Source organism: Aspergillus karnatakaensis, assembly GCF_047715665.1.
Source record: "Aspergillus karnatakaensis strain CBS 102800 unplaced genomic scaffold BJY04scaffold_53, whole genome shotgun sequence".
Taxonomy (NCBI): Eukaryota; Fungi; Ascomycota; class Eurotiomycetes; order Eurotiales; family Aspergillaceae; genus Aspergillus; species Aspergillus karnatakaensis.
The window spans coordinates 189,190-207,107 of record NW_027395765.1 but is presented as its reverse complement, the minus strand read 5'-3'; the positions used below and the strand labels follow the sequence as shown (position 1 = coordinate 207,107).

The 17,918-nt window shown below is 50.7% G+C and overlaps 8 protein-coding genes across 8 annotated transcripts; 5 read left to right on the top strand and 3 right to left on the bottom strand.

Annotated features, from left to right (window-relative positions):
- Positions 1-3: 3 nt before the first annotated feature.
- BJY04DRAFT_197702 (histone H3 family protein) lies at positions 4-1,348 on the bottom strand. The gene is made up of 2 exons (XM_073712503.1): positions 920-1,348; positions 4-863 (listed from the first exon to the last, which is right to left on the bottom strand). Exons 1-2 carry the CDS (start codon positions 1,056-1,058, stop codon positions 520-522), a joined length of 483 nt encoding a protein of 160 aa, XP_073567512.1. The 5' UTR covers positions 1,059-1,348; the 3' UTR covers positions 4-519.
- A 12-nt stretch (positions 1,349-1,360) lies between these two features.
- On the top strand, positions 1,361-2,623 carry derA (putative ER-associated proteolytic system protein Der1). The gene is made up of 2 exons (XM_073708396.1): positions 1,361-1,839; positions 1,901-2,623. The coding sequence occupies exons 1-2, from the start codon at positions 1,651-1,653 to the stop codon at positions 2,459-2,461; spliced, it is 750 nt and encodes a 249-aa protein (XP_073567511.1). The 5' UTR covers positions 1,361-1,650; the 3' UTR covers positions 2,462-2,623.
- Positions 2,624-3,837: 1,214 nt separating this feature from the next.
- Positions 3,838-4,671, bottom strand: BJY04DRAFT_125518 (uncharacterized protein). The gene has a single exon (XM_073708397.1). The coding sequence runs from the start codon at positions 4,574-4,576 to the stop codon at positions 4,094-4,096; it is 483 nt and encodes a 160-aa protein (XP_073567510.1). The 5' UTR covers positions 4,577-4,671; the 3' UTR covers positions 3,838-4,093.
- A 1,519-nt stretch (positions 4,672-6,190) lies between these two features.
- On the top strand, positions 6,191-7,672 carry BJY04DRAFT_125443 (glycosyltransferase family 32 protein). Its single transcript, XM_073708395.1, has 3 exons — positions 6,191-6,765; positions 6,813-6,968; positions 7,026-7,672. Exons 1-3 carry the CDS (start codon positions 6,487-6,489, stop codon positions 7,662-7,664), a joined length of 1,074 nt encoding a protein of 357 aa, XP_073567509.1. The 5' UTR covers positions 6,191-6,486; the 3' UTR covers positions 7,665-7,672.
- A 956-nt stretch (positions 7,673-8,628) lies between these two features.
- Positions 8,629-9,631, top strand: BJY04DRAFT_197678 (uncharacterized protein). Its single transcript, XM_073712502.1, has 2 exons — positions 8,629-9,078; positions 9,221-9,631. Exons 1-2 carry the CDS (start codon positions 8,751-8,753, stop codon positions 9,526-9,528), a joined length of 636 nt encoding a protein of 211 aa, XP_073567508.1. The 5' UTR covers positions 8,629-8,750; the 3' UTR covers positions 9,529-9,631.
- Positions 9,595-10,608, bottom strand: his3 (imidazoleglycerol-phosphate dehydratase HIS3). Its single transcript, XM_073712501.1, has 2 exons — positions 10,136-10,608; positions 9,595-10,081 (listed from the first exon to the last, which is right to left on the bottom strand). Exons 1-2 carry the CDS (start codon positions 10,452-10,454, stop codon positions 9,666-9,668), a joined length of 735 nt encoding a protein of 244 aa, XP_073567507.1. The 5' UTR covers positions 10,455-10,608; the 3' UTR covers positions 9,595-9,665.
- A 184-nt stretch (positions 10,609-10,792) lies between these two features.
- BJY04DRAFT_221877 (uncharacterized protein) lies at positions 10,793-11,423 on the top strand (the record flags this gene model as incomplete). The annotated part of the gene is made up of 2 exons (XM_073717244.1): positions 10,793-10,885; positions 11,046-11,423. The coding sequence occupies 2 exons, from the start codon at positions 10,793-10,795 to the stop codon at positions 11,421-11,423; spliced, it is 471 nt and encodes a 156-aa protein (XP_073567506.1).
- Positions 11,424-13,542: 2,119 nt separating this feature from the next.
- BJY04DRAFT_221876 (uncharacterized protein) lies at positions 13,543-17,397 on the top strand (the record flags this gene model as incomplete). The annotated part of the gene is made up of 1 exon (XM_073717243.1): positions 13,543-17,397. The coding sequence occupies one exon, from the start codon at positions 13,543-13,545 to the stop codon at positions 17,395-17,397; it is 3,855 nt and encodes a 1,284-aa protein (XP_073567505.1).
- Positions 17,398-17,918: the final 521 nt, after the last annotated feature.

The following is a 17,918-nucleotide window of genomic DNA, read 5'->3' as shown; positions in this document are numbered from 1 at the left end:
TGTGCGTCAAATTCATAGATTGTTTGATCAACCAGGCGCATACCTGGACTTGATTTGTATTTCGAAAATGCTGAACCATCTGTGGCTGCACCTCGATATACTCGACCCTCATAGAGTACAGTACACATGCATCTCAGCGAAAGCAGAAAGTGAACTTGAGCAATTGCAATAGCACGAAAGTAGATGACCCCTTAGAAGCCGCAGAAGAAGACCCCGTCACATATTAACTCCTTTAACACACTGTGCGCCTGTAAACGCAGATCCATACGCCAACAAAAACGAGAAGAAACCCACCCGTGCGGGTTTGAACTCAAACAGCAAACCAAGAAAAGAGTTTGAATCGGAAATCAGAGAGAATCAAAGCACGGCCCCGTGGAAGTCGTGTCGTTCCGATATACCGCAGCGGTTCCACACAAAACCGACTCGGATCGAAGTAATGCACGGTCTGAACTCGTGGTCGTATATGTATACTAGGAAGAAAAGACACGAAAGACTGGATAAGCATAGAAGTCATTGCTTTCAGCCTAGACCACCCCAGACTCCACGAATGCGCCGCGCAAGTTGAATATCCTTCTGCATAATCGTCACGCGTTTCGCGTGGATGGCGCACAGATTTGTGTCTTCAAAAAGGTGTACTAGGAAGGCCTCAGCAGCTTCTTGCAGCGCCAGGATCGCATGCGACTGCCATCGAAACTCTGCGGACCCAGTGGGGAGCATGTCGAAGGCGACTTCGCGGACTAGTCGAGCGAAGGGAAGTTTGCGGAGAAGAAGATCGTAGGAGCGTTGATATTTGCGAATTTCCTTGAGAGCCACGGTGCCGGGTCGGTAGCGGCGACGGCGGCCTGTGGGTGCTGGGTCGCCGGCTGTGAATGCCCTAGTAAGTGTTGGTTCGGTAGACGATGGTGCGCCGGATACTCACGTTGGATGCCCCTTTGCTCGGCTGCTGTGCTTGATCGCTTGCCTTTCTTTGAGCCCTTTTTAACACCAGCAGGAGCAGCTGATTTCGAGGATGCTGCAGCCGTGCTTGCGGCCGCCGTGGAAGGTCGTCCTCTCGGCATTTTGAGGTGAATAGGATTCAATGCTTGCAGTATAGGTGCTTTAATCGAATCTGATGCTCGAGGTCACGATACCGCCCGGTTTGAGCGCGAGTCGTATGAACCGTGGAGGGCCTGGGTAATGTATCCGGGTTACTGCAGACGCAGGATCAAGTCCTTTGGATCAGAGGCAGAGACAGAGAGACCCCCGGCAGAAATTGGGGGGGCTTGGGATAGCTCAAGCACAAAGAAACCTTAGGGCCGTCCCACTCCCAGCCTTCCAATTCTGACGCGTAGAGGCGCGGCGCGCGTTCTTTCACTTCAGGAGCTTCCCCGCCTGTAGCGCGCGGCAGATCTCCGCTGCTTAGTGGCCTGAGGCGGAAAAGGCCACTTGGAAGTTTGGAGCTCCGTCATTCCGAGCCTCTCCCGGCCATGAGCTCAGTTGCTGTCGCTGATTGCGCCAGGTGTTCTTTCTGCGCTTTCACCTCTGGCTGCTGCCGTTAGCTTCCTGCATACTCGTCTAGAATTTGTCTCGCTTGCTGCTTGCTATCTTTCACAGTTCGCCGATCGACTGCGGTATCAGTGGGCTGCACGGCTTATTTCCGTCGTTGTCGCAATGGCCGCTATCTGGGGTAATGGTGGGCAGGGGGGTCAGTTCCCCCTCGAACAATGGTTCTATGAGATGCCCCCTGTGACTAGGTGGTGGACAGCAGCTACCGTTGTGACATCTGTTCTGATCCATTGCCACATGCTCGAACCATTGCAGCTGTTCTACAGTTTCCGCGCTGTCTACATGAAGTCACAGGTGTGTTCAAACTGGATAGATATACTCTGGTATAGTTAGAAGCTGGACTGACTTCTAGCAGTACTGGCGCCTAGTGACAACGTTCCTGTATTTCGGGCCGCTCAATTTAGACTTACTATTCCATGTCTTCTTCCTCCAGCGATACTCCAGGCTCCTCGAGGAATCATCCGGTCGATCCCCCGCCCACTTCGCCTGGCTACTCCTCTACGCCATGGTGTCACTCCTTGTTATATCTCCCTTCCTCTCGCTTCCATTCCTAGGCACCGCTTTGTCCTCGAGCCTCGTTTATATCTGGAGCCGGCGCAATCCGGAGACTCGGCTCAGCTTCCTCGGAGTTTTGGTCTTTACGGCGCCATATCTACCTTGGGTGTTGATGGCGTTCAGCCTTGTTGTGCATGGTGTTATTCCCAAGGATGAAATTTGCGGCGTTGTGGTCGGTCATGTCTGGTACTTCTTCAACGATGTCTATCCCTCTCTCCACGGTGGTCACCGACCATTTGATCCGCCAACGTGGTGGGTTCGGTTATTTGACCAGAGAACGAGAACAGAGGCTCGTGATACAGACCCTGCCAATGTCAATCAAGAGTTTGCTGCTGCTGCTGCTGCGCCAGAGGTGCGATGAGTTCGATACGCTTGAGCATTCAGTAGAGGAACGACCAGTTGTCGCATGCCTTCCTCGACACAAATCAACGCAGTGCCTGAGACTTGGAACTTGCGGTGTTAGCAGAAGAGATTGTACCAGTGTCAATTCGTCTTGCAGATGTGCTAGGCTTTGTTCCACCAGTAAGTCGATACATTACAGCCGCACCATTGGAGTCGCTCGAGTCGCAGGAACAATGAAATAAGCAATGAGGATCCGCCTGGGAATTCCCTTGGAGGCTCCTGAAGATTTTCATCCGCCATGCTGAGAGTTGGTAAATCGCTTGTGGGGATGTGTGGGTAGTCTTTAGGGCACGCTGCTAATTGAGGTTGTCAGTCTTCTATCACAGAACAATACTAGTCTTAGAATCCAGGGCGTAAGAAATGAAATTGGGCATTGACACTCGATGGCTAGCCCATCACTGACATCCATCCACTTCTCCCGAGAGCTTTCCTTACCTCCCCTTGCTATGACGAAATGCATTATCTCCCAGACAGCCAGTGCTCCTCCATTAGTCGACATTCACCCGCGAGTCGGGTTTTCGACCACCCCACAATCCCATTAATACTAATCTCGATCAGGATAAAAATTCTCCGAGGATAGGTAGTTGAATCGCATGAGTCGCATCCATACCTGTATTGAGCAGGAGGACCAGTGCGCCCGCCACCCACCGAAGGACATACCGAGGTAGGATCCGCCCAAGCCACATGGATGACGATGTGGGGTAAAAACGAGGATACAACCCAAGGAACGGACACGGTCCACGGAGTTGATTACTCTCCAGGTAGTCTCCTACCCCTCGTAGGCTCGTCCTACGGAGGACGGAGGATATGTGGAACGGGGAGTATATTGGCTGACGGCAAGTTGTACGTCATTTTTCTAGTTTCGACGGTTGGATACGTACTCTGACGTAGTTATGTCTTGGGATAGCTATACCCTGGTGCAGTATAGGATACAGGCTAAGAGATCGGTTAAACCCATGTGTTCCTGTTGGGATTCCAGGGTTAATAAGGATACAGTAGTAACAGTAAGTCACTCGCAGTAGCGATGTCTTGGGTCGCCCGGTCAGTGGACTTAATGGCATTGCAGGTAAATTAGCCATCTATGACGATGATTAGCCACTGGTCAGGATTGAGGTAGCCTCACCCTTCTACTTCGATCATGGCGATGCACATGCGGCAATACGCTTACGCACGTATAGCATACATATACCAGGTAGTATGTAGAGTAAGTACTTCGTCGCATGCTCCAGGCTCTAGAAGCCTGAAGGACCAGCCCGTCGGAAGGCGGTAAGAAAAAACCTAAGCCTTAATCTTATCGCCCTACACAAAGTAAGCCGCCACTGGCGAGTCGTCGTCATTATTTTGAGCGCTATGTGATTCCTAAGAAGGAATGTAGCTCGTCTCAGGTCTGGCAATATTATGCGAGCGAGACGGCTCGCAAAGTTGCAGTCCTTTGGGTAAGTTTAATGGGCCCAGGCTGCAGAATAGTTACCTCCATAGCCTCCATTCTGCAACCTTGTTCATCATCATTGGTCTGGAAATATTGTTGAAGGCTGCAGTTTTCTGCTGCTGCGCATCATGCGTCCGGATGTCGCATCTTTCATCTTTGAGTCTATGTCGGTCCCAACTTCCAAGACCTTGAGAAGTGATAGCTACTTGGCATTCCATGATAGCTCCAACCACACCCGTACTTCCTGCCCCGTGACGGGATACTATACTGTCCTTGAAGCGCGTGAGAAGCGGGCTCAAATTGATAGTATAAGAATAACACCTGCAACAGTATAGCTTTGCGACGCCAATTCCGTGCCAATAATGATGAACGGGTGATTCTGCTCGGAGCACGGCGGCCATGCGTTCCAACTCTCCGCAGTGGGAAGAGTCGCAAACTCCGCTTAGTCGACGGACAGACCGTCACAGACCAAGTAGTATACGAGTACGAAGCACGGTACAAGTTTTGTCCGTTCCAGAATCGAGGTCCTGAAACGATCCACGTTAGTTCCAATTTAGCCCTGGAGCTTCCCAACAAAATCTCAGCAACGCCATAGGCTAAAATTACCGGCCGGTTGGTGTGCACTGTGCACTGTGCAGTGTGCATGCAGATTGGAGAAGACCTTCGATCGAACGGAACAGGAGCACAGAGTTCAAACAATACAATGCTCGAGATTATTCTTGGGGTGGGTGTCGCGTTGTACAGAGGTCAAACCGTCAAACTTTCTTGCAATCTGATTGTTCTCCCAAAGTTGAGCAGAGGATGAGCCATCGATGAGTTACTAGACAAGGCGTCATGGTCTTGGGGAGTTTCAACTTCGGTAAACGAAATCAGTTCTTTCTGCTTCACGTCGCTTCAAGCTTTCTGGCCCCTAAAAACTTCTTAGCCTCGAGTTCGCGTCATTACTGGTGTCAAATTCACGGGTCTTGCTTGATTAATTTGGGTCATTTTGTGGTGAAGTTGATGAACTGCCCCTGTTAAACCTCGGAGAAAGGCAAAAGAGCGCCCCTATTTCAGGCCAATCGCCAGGATCCCTGCTTGGACTTTTGGAGACAGCATTGGAATTTGGAAGTTGACGAACAGCCACGAAGTGGGCCGTGGTCTGAGGGAGAGGAAATAATCCAGCTTCTCATAGGATCAAGCAGTACGGGGGTATCGTTAGCGGCGAGCGCCCCTTGGACCACCATTCGCCGTTCGGCTTGCTTGAAAAAAAGCGACGCTCGACCTTTGTAAGTTTACAGTGGCTCAGCCCCGGTGTCCATACTTTGTAGCTCCACTGCATACGCTAGACAGAGAAGAGTATTCCCCAGCGCCCGTAGCGCGCGCTCCATTTGGAGGAGAGATTCGAATTTCGAGAAGCCGAAGACGCTGCAAGCTTGGGTAGGCAAGGAAGATGCCACGAGATAACAGCATCTGACTGTGCTCAAGCCTAGGAATTACCTGAGGATGGATGGTCGACCAGTCAAATATCACCGCAGCAGTGGCGGAGGCTCAGCTTGGCTGCAAGCTGGAAATGGTCAAGGCCAGCAAAAATTAACTTGGATTCTCTCCACTGGCGCTGCGCGGCCCCTTTTAGCCGGCCAGTGAGAATAAGTCATTATTATTGGCGGCGGCGTAAGTCAAGGACTCAAGGCTCAAGGAACTGAAGGCTAAGTACTACTAAGTACTCCGTAGTACTACTGCTAACCCATGGGCCGTTGTTGCTCCGTTGCTCTTGTTGACTTCGCCGCCCACACTAACGACAGCTGTTGCTCCAGTCTCCAGATTTCCTCATTTCCCTTCTCTTGTCAACTCCTCCCCTGTTCAATCCCAATCCTATTATTTGATGCCACGGCTTGGTAGCTAAGGCGTCGTTCACTCCTTCGAGCCCTCCATTATTTAACCTTCTTTTCATTTTAAAACCATTCCACTTTCCTGCTAACATTCTCCCTGATCTTCTTCTGCCTTTTTTTTTTATTTTTGGTTTCTTTTTGGACCTATACTGGTTCAGGCCCCTCCTTCCCCAACTGTGACCTACAAGAGAAGATCCCTTCCCCAATCTATCTTCTGTTATTCTCCCTTTTCATCGTCTATTTTCTTGGACACGGGGGATCTGTACTATATTATCACCATCCTCGGCCCCTCAACTAGCGAGCTGTGGTTCACTCCTTCTCAGCCTTATCCAGCTGAGGAAACACGGGTCAAGGGAAAACAAACGTTGACAGCGACGTTGATAGCGGACTCTTTTCCCGACCTCTCAATATCACTCGACTTTCCTTTGACGAGATCATCACTTCGCTTTCAACTTCCGCTCGCGCTGTGAGACACCACCCTTGTGTCCTCGTCATCTTCGTCCTCCCATCCTGAGTAGCGTTTTGACCCTTATTCTCCACCTCCCTTTGCATCGAGTGACTTCTCACCTGCCACGAAACAACAACTTCAGTTTGCGTCAATCGGTTATTTCGTCAGCATCAGACACTGTATACCACCATTAAACGTTGGACAAGGGTGTTTAGCATCCCATACAACCTTTCATCATGCGACGCGGTCTCCTAGTATTCCTCGTCGTGAATCTCCTCATCGTCACATTCCTAGTTCGCAGCGTCTCTACACTTTTATCATTGCTGCTAGAAGACGCCCAGGCCGATGCGATACACCGCGCAGAGCTCCCCTCGCCAAATTCCAGCTTAATTGAACAACGGCCTCAAATCATTCCCAAGATCATTCACCAAACATACAAGAACGAGTCGATTCCCGAAGTATGGCAGGAGGCTCAGCAAAGCTGCATCGATCTCCACCCCGATTACGAATACATCGTACGTGTATCAGCTGTGGTGAAGGTACAACGCTAACTGATCGATAGCTCTGGACAAACGAAAAATCTCGCGACTTCATAGCAGCCGAATATCCCTGGTTCTTGGACACATTTGACGGCTACAAGTATCCTATTCAGCGCGCTGACTCTATTCGATACTTCGTCCTGGCTCATTATGGCGGTACTTACATTGATCTTGACGATGTATGTTCATACAGCGTACTATGCGACTGCGCAAACATCTACTGACTTGATGGACAGGGCTGCAATCGCCGGTTAGACCCCCTTCTCTCATATCCCGCTTGGGTACGTCGCACTGCCCCTACTGGTATCTCCAACGACGCTATGGGATCCGTCCCGCAACATCCCTTTTTCCTCCGCGTGATCGAATTGCTGCAGTCGTACGATCGCAGCTGGCTCCTTCCATACATCACGGTCATGTATTCGACGGGTCCACTGTTCTTGTCTGTTGTCTGGAAGGAATACATGGCAGAAAACCCCACCGAAGCGGGGCGCGTTCGAATTTTAATGCAAGACGAATATAACCGATACTCGTGGAGTTTCTTTACGCACCACGTCGGAAACAGCTGGCACGGAAAGGATGCAAGACTGATTTTCTGGATGGGACAGCACTGGGTTTTCCTCACCGTGTGCGGCTTCGTCCTTGCTGGACTTGTCGGTCTGTGTTTGTGGTGGGCTTACGGCCGAATCCTCCTCGTGGGCTCCAAGTACCGCTATCGGTATGCCAAAATCCCGAACATTGGCCTTCCTCGCTTGTCTTCGCCATCGCGCCGCTCGCGGGGCATGATGCCCATCCTCCTCCGCAAGGTCAGTTTCAAAGACGATGAAGAATCAGGCCCTACGGAAACCTCCTACGAATACGGCAGCCGACGCGACTAAGCGGCTGCTCGTGTCCTCATAACGGCCCATGAAACGGATGTTTTGTTTTTCCTTTCCCTTCTTTTTTTTGTTGTCTCAATGAATCTACCCCCATACTCAAGGACGACTGTCCAGGGATGTTTTCAGTGCATGTATGGAGTTTGGGAACCTGATTGACCGGAGCGCTTTTATAGCATTGGTTGCTTGTACATGTTTTGGCAAGATATCTTCCTATCTGTACAGGGTGCGAGCTGCGAGACAGCGCAGTCCGCATACTATTTGCCATTCTTCTCTTCTTTGGATGTCTTGATCTATTAGACTTTCTTGTCAGCGTCTTCGCTTCTTGCTCCCTCTTTTACACATACTGCTTTTAACCGTCTGAACGTTTATATAGACCTACTCCTGCTCGATGGATGTGCTGTCGGCGTTCCAGATGCCTGGAGTTAGCTGAGTCGCAGACAGATAATAATAATGACATACGATGAGATTGAGTTTGAAAGGTTGCACTTGGTATCACCCTGTAAGATAGCCTTGGCGACCGAAATACGGAGCTCTTCGAGCTTTCAGCCCCAGTTTCAGGGTCAGCGACCCTAGCGTTTCAGGAACCGCGTTGAAAGACCAGTCAGAGGCCGGCATCTCTCCAGGTTTTTAGAGAACAAAGCAGTGTCACAGTTTAGTCACCTGCTGTCAGGGCCGACAATTCGGCATTCTCCATGATGTTTGGTTTGACTGCTGGCACCACGCTCCACCTCCACCCTCAGCAATGTCAGAAAGAATCCTCCTTTTCCTGCCCTGCCGATCCCAATCCTCCTTCTATTCCCAGACAAGGCCACCCATAGGCCGTTGGGTGGATGCTGCTAATTCTGACGGCTGGGCCTTGGGCCCTGGAGGCCTGAAGGCTGAACTCCCTGAGCCTTGTCAAACACTCAGCCTTGAAGTATAAAAATAGCCCCCATCCCCTTACTTCTTTGTCTATAAATCCTCTCTGCATCTGCATGAACACCGAGTATCTGGTATACATCAACATTATTGTTACACATTAAACTATCATCTTACACTCTCACACACAAAGCTGAGAATAAAACCTCAAAAACCCAACCAACCAAGATGAAGTACACTACCCTCCTCCCAACCATCCTGCTCTCCGCCACAACCCTTGTCTCTGCATCCCCTTGCGCCCCAGACTACACAACCGTCACCGCAGCCCAGATCGAAGCCATCGCACCCAAGTCCGCCTCATGCGAGAACCCTGAAGAGATTGCTCCAGAGGAGTGTGCAACAGCTGCTCAGGCCGCGCCTGCTTTCTCAGCCGCATTCAAGAAGTACAAGCTTACCTCGAAGGAAGAGCAAGCGGCCGTGATTTCAATCAGCGCATTTGAGAGTGGAGAGTTCCGGTTCAGCAGGAACCACTTCCCCGGTGTTGAGGGGCAAGGCAGTATGTTCTTCCTTTTCCTTATTTCTCTTTCTTTCCCCCGCTTTGCTCGCCTACTCGAGTGCATGGTTACGTGGTTTTGCTTTTCAGTACGCTATGCGTTGTTGTTTATTCGAATCGGGGCTAATCTGGCTATGCTGTGTAGCACGAAACATGCAATCTCCGGCCTTTAACAAGTTGTACGCGGCGTCGATCCCTGCGCTTAGTGAGCGGTTTGAGGAAGTTCAGGATGAGCCTGGGGCGGTGCTGGAGCTGTTGCTTGAGGATCTGAGTGTGGACTTTGGGTCTAGTTCTTGGTTCTTGACGACGCAGTGTGAGGAGTCTATTCGCGAGGGGCTGAAGAAAGACGGCGAGAAGGGGTGGGAGGCTTTCATCGTTGACTGTGTTGGCACTGAGGCGAATGAGGAGAGGAAGGGGTACTGGGTTGCTGCTAAGAAGGCTTTGGGTATCTAGATGTTGACTTTTTTTTTGTGCTGCTTGTATCAATATTGAGAGAGCTGTCATGCATGGTTTACAGTCTTTTTTTTTAAAAAAAAAATGGTATGAAATTCGTTGATGGCGTCCGATTGTAGATACGGGAATAACATGGATTACAGCACGCCCTTAGTGCTGACGATGTCACCTGCTCCGACTTCGCCCTCGACCCTCCGTGTGCAAGCCGCCCGGATGGCAACAGCCAGAGCCTTGAAAGCACTCTCGGCACGGTGGTGGTCGTTGTCGCCGTAGGTGCAGCCAATGTGTAGGGTGACGCCTGCGGCCTGAGCAAAGCTCTGCAGGCCGTGCGTGATCATCTCAGTGCTAAGGTCGCCAATCTTCTCACGCTTAAATCCAATGTTGATGACTGCCCAAGGCCGGCTGGAGAGATCGATCACAGCCCAGGAGAGAGCTTCGTCGAGAGGAGCGTCACCGCGACCGAATCGTGCGAGGGATTGGCGAGCGCCCAGGGCGGCGGTGAAAGCAGAGCCGAGGGCGAGGAAGGTGTCTTCTGTGGTGTGGTGGTCATCAACTGTAGGGGGGTCAGTATAAGTTCTTAATTCTAATCCTTGTTCGGAGTGTATACTGAATAAGTCGCCTTTAGCCCTGATAGCCAGACTCCAGCCTGAGTGCTTGGCAAGCGCATGCAGCATGTGATCTAGGAATCCGATACCGGTGTTGATAGTGATCTGCTGGGTGGGTGTGAATTGAGTTGCGTGGGGAGCATCTTTGTCGGGGACAATGCCTTTCTTTGCGGCCTCGGCTTCCTGGGTGTCAGAGGGCGCGAGGAAGTGCTGAGATGGTTCGTACGGAGGGAGGACACCGCCGTCTAGAGAGAGCGAGACCTGAATCTTAGTCTCGTTGGTGGTGCGGGAAAGAGATGCGGTGCGGGCGGAGAGGGGCATTTTGGCGGAGAGGGGAGGTTTGAGAGAGGGGAGTGTTGTTCTGTTCTCGGTTCCAGAAGATTTATTTCAAGTGTGCTGATTCTGGACATCGACTTGGTATAATATTGTCCCTCAATTTGAGCGGTGTTGTTGAATAATTGGAGGGATGCTGTTGGTTGTTCTTCGTGATACTTTTTTTTCTAGCGGACTTATGCCGTGTATTGGTATTTACCGGCCTTTGGAGCAACTCAGATCCCGGTACGTCATTATTGCTACGCCTAAGTTGCTACAACAACCTACCTCAAATTAATTCGATATCTCCGTGATCCCCAGACGATTTGCTCGCTCGAATTGCTAAAATGCCACCACCGTCTTCGCAGAGAGCAGATGTTGAGCCGCCGGAGGAGATTACCTCTGAGGCGGTCCGTGGATTCTTGACCGGTGCTTTTCGGGTGCGTACCTCATGATTAAACTCACCGCAGTAGTGAGATGCCTGAAGGATGTTGCTACTTTCTACTTGCGTCTTTTGTGACACGGTACGATAATGGGTATCAAAAGGGGGAGCTTTGAGGTGGTGACTATTGTAATGATATGCTAATGTGAGCCGCATAGTTCGGCTCTGTTTCCATCCTCGCTCATATGATCATGATACTTCCTCACCCCTTCAAATTCTCGCCTTCAGCCGCCGCAGGCCTTCCACAGCACATACAGGAACACGCGCAACCACGGCCGTCGGTTTTCTCAAAGGAGTATATCCAGTCGAGACTGTTCTACCGCCCATTGGAAGGGTTTTCCGAATGGCTCTCTCCGGCGTCCCGGATCTACAGGGGGCTGACACCGCAATTCAAGGTCTTTCTTCAGATTGCCGCCATGACACTCGGGGGATGTATATGGGCTGAGCACAGGGTCAACGATTACATAAAGGAGATCCGAAAAGCGAAACGTGTGGAGCGTTTGCAGGCACAACGAGAGGCCCGACGTTTAGAATGAATCCACGGATGCTTCAGTCTAGAACCGCTTTTCGTGACTTTTGGAAGGACGGACCATTAGCTGCGGCTGTTGTGCGAGGCTTGTTTCATGTTCGCTCGTCGAGGCTGGATCATCGCCATTGCGGGTACGCTCTGAGTCGCCCCGGGCTGTACATTATCCATATTGTAAAAGCTATTATTATCTGTTAGTCGGCTGACGATGCCGGGTTTCATCACTACCATTGCCGATAATTTGCAGCGTAAGGGACTTGTGACGGGGCTTCAAGGGCACTGAAGGTGAACCGATTATTAGCGTCAAGTCATCTTCTGGCGCCGTGGCCAAGATTGAAAAGGCTGTTCGGACCTGTCAGTTCCTGCTGGAATCAAAAACTTCAAAGTTCAACCTCGTCAGCCGACACCCATAGTTCGTCGATCTTTAATTAACGGAGATCCGGGAGGCTCCTTGGACCCTAGGGCGGCAGGCCTCGTCGCGCGGGAAGCGTTGATATAGCCAATACGGAGGGAAATGGCAGCAGAGCGGCTATCAGATAGAATCGAAACACGGTTGAAGTATCCTCGGGAGTCAGAAGTCAGCAGTGAACAGTGAGCACAGCGCATCTGCTCAGTGCGTGCTGCTTATACGCGCGTCTTCCGAACAAATATTGGTTCGTGTTGTCTCAGTTGCACTCCCTAGGAAATGAGGCAATCCAGGCAGCTATGAAGTGGAGAACTGCATCAGCTATGCAGGCGCCATTTTGGTCTAGCGGGAAATGGTGGTAAAGCCTAAAAAGTTGTCTTTCTGGAACTCCGAACGACGGGTGTTGAACTCGAATCTTGAAAGCTAAGGCCGACCAGCTGTCAAGTGAACTCTGATGGACAAAAAAAAATAGTCCCCGGAATCTGGTAGGCGTTGACGTAGATATTGCTTAATTGTGTAGCAATGCAGAATATCAATGCCAAATCGGTTCTGTCAAAAGTGGCAGATCAGCAGAATCAATGGATATGAGCAAAAATGATCGAAGTGAGCTCCAAAGTCGTGGGTCAACATCCGACGCTGTGTGGATGGAGAACTGGAGTCGCTTGGCCGCTTTCGGTAGCTCGAGGTTTCAACATGAGCTTCAGAGCAGATTCCGTCTTCTCTTCCTCGATCCGGGATAGAGTTGTGGCGTTCGTGAGCTTCTTCTGTGAAATCCTGTAAAGTTTTAACTTGTGTGTTCTTCATCTTCGTTTGAGTGTGTCGCAGGTCATAATTTCCGAGATTGCTGGCAAACCTGAAAAGCTCCCTGCTGTGCTGGCTCTGTTGACATCATCCCCGATCGGAAGTCAGCAAGACTTTGCTTCAAAGGTTGGATCAGGAACATCCCAGAAGGTCCAAACATCAATCACAATCGCTTTCTCTGAGAGAGAAAATCAGATCCCGCTGCTTTCGTCCGTTCTCCATATTATTGCCCCCATCCGGTGTTTATCCACCTTCTCCAGGCTTCTCTCCAGAGCAACAACCACTCAGCACACCGGCTGGCAGAGTGGCTGCTCAAATTTGCAGTGCAACCTCGCGCAATTACGAGTCATTCTCTTCTTATATCGTCTTTTAGAGTTTAGTGGACCTTTTACCATACTTGCTCCCTCCGGCTTGAAGTCGGAGTTTCCTCTCTGTTCTTAACTGGGCGGCTGTCTCGGTTTTCTGACTGCTGAAACGCTCATTCTCGTCCGATTCAACCCTGCCAGAAGTTCCTCTCTCTTGATCCTTACTCCCCTAGCATTACAGTCACAGTTGACAGCCGCCTGATCGGATCGTGGGTGATCCATGGCGTGGTGAGGCCATCTACAACTACTCCTGTATGTTCCACCTCCCCCTCTTCCAAGGTTCTCTCTCGTCGCACCCCGATTTGCTTTGTCTCTTCCCTTCTCCACCTTTCTAATTCCTGTCCCCTTAGCCTGTCTTGCATCATGTTCATTCTATATCCGCTGCTTATCGTCCGGTGACAGCTGATTTTCTTTTTCCTTCTCCTTCGCAGTGAGTGCAGCGACACTGGTCCTCGATGTGACAATTGCTCTTCCTACACAAGTTCCCCTACCGCACCTAGCCCACTGCATCGCCCTTTGCCTCTTTTCTTTCTCTGACTTTCGTGCCCTTCTCCGTGATGGCGCAAAGTTTGGGGAAGAGAGAGCGAAGAAAGAGTGTGGGTGCATTTGGCCCGTTGTCGACCACCGCTAACCCGGGCCCCATCCCGCTCGATCGTTCAACAACACACGATGCGAATGTTCTCAAAAAGAGGCAGCGGAGGAATTCGGGTTTTTTTGGGGGCAGGAACCCCAGTCCAGTGAGAGCCCCGGCCGGTCATCGTGGTCTTGGAACCGATGCCCCGGCTAGAGTGGCGTCTCTCCCCGCGATCGCCATTGATGGTCCGCGATCTCGCCGGAAGTCAATCCAGAAGAGGCGGACTTCAGTGTTCGGCTCCCTACGGTCGCTTCATTCGCTGGACGATGATGATCCGGCTCGATACTCTGTTGATGGCGAAGATTCCAGGCAAGGTGTTGGGTCAATTGTTTTACACCATGGCGAAATTCAGATAACTGGAGGGGTATGGAGGAAAAAGAGCCAGTATCTTGTTCTCACAGATACTCATCTCGTCCGGTTTAAGAGTCAGAACAAAGCGCTTGAAACCTTTCCGTCAATACCGCCGTCAATGGCTCGATCATCCGCAAATCGACAGTCAATTGCCTCGATTAGCTCTTTGCAAGATCCGCAACTCTCTACTACCGGAGATGCCTCTGCAGGCATTCCCTTGAACAGCATTGTTGCTGTCTACATGCTAGACGACGGAAAGCCGTCCTCCTCGGTAGAAGTGGCCTACATGGACGAACGGACGCAAAAGGCTACCTTCATCCAGATGCAAACTGCGGACTTGCAGGAGCTCAATCTTTGGATGGTAGGTATTAGATCGGCGGCCGAGATGATTCGCAGTACCGCACCTATGCCATTCGACACGAGAGCTCTGGACGGTGTTGTGCGAATGCTGGAACACGAACGCGATTACGACCCTGAGACCTTTCGAATGTTTCGAGTCATCCAAATGGCTTCGAGCAAGTCACCGACGCGGGCGTCATCAGATGAGCTGACAAAACTGTCCCCTACCGGATGTTACCTTGCCCTCGGAATGCACAAGCTTCATCTAGTTGCATTGCACAAAGGCCCCAACCGCAGCTCTGCAGTGTCTCTGACAGATCTTGATAACGCAACATCGTTTGGCCTTATGAATTTAACTTGCTTGTCTATGGAGTGGGGCGACGATAGCTTGCACTTGACGTTTCGAGTCCCCTTGCAAAAGTCGTGTTCGATTTTCATGGCATCTGTCCACTCGCTCGAGATCGCGTATTGGATCAGGCAGCAGACTGAGTTTCTGCGTCCACTATGGCTCAAACAGCCCTATGATTTCGTTGTGCCGCGTGATCTTGAGAACGAAAATAATTTCCCTCCCATCTGCCTTGATGAAGATTATGGCTGCTTTGATCGAACGCTTGTCGCCTACTGCGCTAGTTATGATATCGACACCTCAAACATCCGATATATGATCGACGATCAATGCGAAGACGCACCCTGCTTCAAACTGCTACGCCCGGCTTCGCCCAGCCGCAGCCGGTATACGGCCTTAGAATTAATCGCTCTCATGCGGACGTTGAGGTATAATGAATCTTTCCGCTCCATCTCCTTCAATGGAGTCAGCTTGGATGCCCTTCAGAACCTGCGTGACATCTATGGACACGATAAAGATGCTTTGTTGACCCGGGCGAATGCCCAGATCCACATTCCTGGGCAAGATAAAATGTCCATTTTATCACAGGAAGTCCGCGCTTTGACGCTGAAGAGCAAATGGCTTCGCCGTCTAGACTTCTCCTCTACTCTCAGCCGAACGCCAAAGTCCGACAGCGACAGCCTGGACCCAGGTTGTGGAATCCCAGAGGCAATCTTTCCTATCTGCCGGCGAGCCCTTACCAACGTTGACTGGGTCGTTCTTAACGGGATTAGACTAGGCGACTCTGATCTCGATTATCTTGTCGATGCAGCATCTCAACGAGGAAGTCATTTTCGGGCGCTTGAGGTTGGCAATTGCGGACTATCCCTTCATGACATCGACTTGCTACTTTCAACAACGATTGCTCAAGTCTCTACACTAGAAGCCATCAATATCTCTGGCGTCCAAGGCCGGATAAAACCGGACACGCTACAGCAATATCTTGGTTATTTCGGCCAGCTCAAGAGGCTCGACTTGTCCCGCATCTCACGGACGTCAGGCCCGGAACCGCTCATTTCAGCACGAGATTTGTTCAATTGGCGACTGGAAGAACTCTCCTTGAGCCGAACAGCTGTCAACCGAGAGACGGTCGATGCTATTGCCACCTACTTAGCTAGTGATCGCTCCCAGCGCCTACGCGTTCTTCGGCTCGATCAATGCGGACTTACTGGGCAGGATGTCGCCATCTTCCTACATTCGCTAGCGGTCGTTGAACGTGGCCGCGACCTCCAGCTCCACGTTGACGATAATCGACTCGATCTCGGCTGTTCCTATCTCTGTGATGCTATTGCTCAAGACAAAACCCCGACTCATTTGTCGATGAGAATGATCGATTTCAAGGAGGAAGGACAGTTTCAGGATCTAGCCGAGGCTCTACGCAAGAATCGCACTCTGAAATATTTAGATATTTCCAAAGTGTCTCTCCCGTACGACGCATCGACAGAGACGTGCAAGTCGCTCCAGATGATGTTTGAGGAGAACAACACATTGGAGGATCTGGATATAAGTGGGGAGAGTGCCCACCTAGATGTGGCACGATTCGGCATCGGCCTCAATTTGGCCTTGACTGGCCTCAAAAAGAATCAGTCGTTGAAGGTCCTGAAGATTGAACATCAGAAGCTCGGGTTGCAGGGCGCCAACACTCTAGCTTCCGTACTTGAGAGCAACACCAGTCTACTTGAGGTCCATTGCGAGAACAATGATATCAACCTCCAGTCGTTCACCGTTCTGGTGAATGGGCTGCAGAAAAATCGGTCCTTGTTGAGCCTATCGTGCATGGATCATGATAGAACTCGGTCTCTAGACAAGGTGCGCCGCGAGATTGAGAACGTCAAACAAGAACTCAAGGAGTCCCAGCATTCGGCTGCAAGCTCCCTACGTCGGTCACTACATGCAGCGATGAATGTCAAACACCTCTCAGTCGGTGGTAAATTGGCAAAAAACTCCCGTTCTTCTGGACATATCCGAGCAACTGCCAGCTCACTTTCAGCTGTTGAGAGCTCGAAAGCGCCTATGGATCAGCAAGTAGAGGTAATCCTACAATCTCTGGGCTCAAAGTGGGATGCAGAAGTCTCTCGATTGCGACGGTATCTTTTTCGAAACTTTAACCTAGCCAATGGTATTGATGACAACGTCGACCTAACTGGTGATGATGCGGCAAGCGATGGGCGTCCTGCAACCGCGGCCAGTCTCGGCACTATGCTTGAACAGCTTAAACTTGATGTCACGTTGTCCACGAGCGAAATCCAGTCTCCCGACACGCAGACACCTCCACAGACTAGTGGAGTTCACCAGAGCCCACATCTGGAGATTTTCCAAAGCCTTGATGCGGAAAGCACTCTAGACGATGATCTTCAAAGATCCCCTTACTTATTGTCAGATTCAGACCGCGCCTCCCAAATCTTGTCGTCAGACTATGCCACGTCGAGCTCATCAACCCGCTCTGCAATTCCACTCCCTGCCATGGCATCCGCCAATAGCAAAACCAGCAGCATCCGCAGTGGTCGTAGCTCGAGCACTGTTTCCACCAGCACTGGAACAGCCGCCAGCACAAGAAGCGCATATGGCACGGCGTCCTCGACACTAAAGGGGTTTATCTCCTCAAGAGAACGGAGGAAAAGAGAAGTCATGAAAGCTAGTGATAAACCACCTACGTTAGACTGGTCGCCACCTCGCCTTGAGCTAGGAGAATTTCGCTGTTAAGGAACCCGTTCTCGATCAGGAACACTACGCACTCTAACCTTCTGGGAAACAACGACTCAACCCATCCGCATTCCAGAAATGATTTTATGAGCCCAAATGATCAAATATCTAAACACCATCTTTGCTACCTGAGATTTCTTATTTCTATACCACCTTTTGAATCATTTTAACGCCAACGTTCGCTCGAGTTCTTTTGTTCGCTACTGCAGAAGCAGCTGTATAGAACTACTGTGCTTCATATTGATACCCTCTCGTGCACACCACTCATTCACAACTTTTGCAAAAGGCATATCTTTTTCGTTCGCTTAATTCTCTTTGTGCCCTTCGTCGTCTATCTTATCCAAGAAACGGCGGCATCATCTCATCCTAAAGTCAGGATACATCAATTTTGGTTTGCGTTTTGCGTGTTTGTCGTGGGAATATAAGGTACTCATACCCATCCCTCAACCATTTCAACTGTTGTTTGAAGGTCCATCCGGATACTCTTGTTTCATTTCCTACTACTGCTTAATCGCTAATGA